Consider the following 494-nt stretch of genomic DNA (forward strand, 5'->3'; position numbering starts at 1 on the left):
CGAGGAAGAGCAGGTCGTCGCGGCTCTGCACGGCGTCGTGCAGGAACTGCAGCTTGGTGCGGCGGCCCATGATGGGCACGGAGAAGGGCAGCGTGACGGTGCGGTTGAGGAAGAGGTAGCCGTTGTCAGCCGTGCCCTTCATGTTGCCGGCGCTCTCGAGGCACGCGGCCAGGATGCTGGGGTCCACGACCAGGATGAAGATGAAGGGCGCGTGGCTGTCGGACAGTAGAGTGTTGATGGCGTTGAGCACGCCCACCACGCGCTCCGGGTAGCACGTGTCCAGCCCGGTGACCTCGAGCACCACGCGCAGCCGGCGCCGCTGGTAGATCTCCAGGAAGCACAGGAAGTCGGTGAGCAGCTCCACCTCCTTCTTCACCTCGCACATGAAGCCCAGCTGGCTGCCGAACTTCTCGTGCGACACCAGCCGCTCGATCTTCTTGCGCTGGCTCACGAACAGGTGCTTGCCCACCGAGTACACGGCCATGAGCAGCCCC

The 494-nt window shown here is 65.2% G+C and overlaps 1 protein-coding gene across 1 annotated transcript in view; it reads right to left on the reverse strand.

The window, feature by feature from the left end:
• Positions 1-494, reverse strand: part of Nkpd1 (NTPase KAP family P-loop domain containing 1) — a 7,051-nt gene that overhangs the window by 1,020 nt on the left and 5,537 nt on the right. Inside the window, exon 5 of the mRNA XM_033766003.1 lies at positions 2-492. Within this exon, the coding sequence (XP_033621894.1) occupies positions 2-492 (491 nt within the window). The remainder of the gene's footprint in view (position 1; positions 493-494) is intronic.

Source organism: Fukomys damarensis, unplaced genomic scaffold, assembly GCF_012274545.1.
Source record: "Fukomys damarensis isolate Sample0158 unplaced genomic scaffold, DMR_v1.0_HiC HiC_scaffold_19, whole genome shotgun sequence".
NCBI lineage: Eukaryota > Metazoa > Chordata > Mammalia > Rodentia > Bathyergidae > Fukomys > Fukomys damarensis.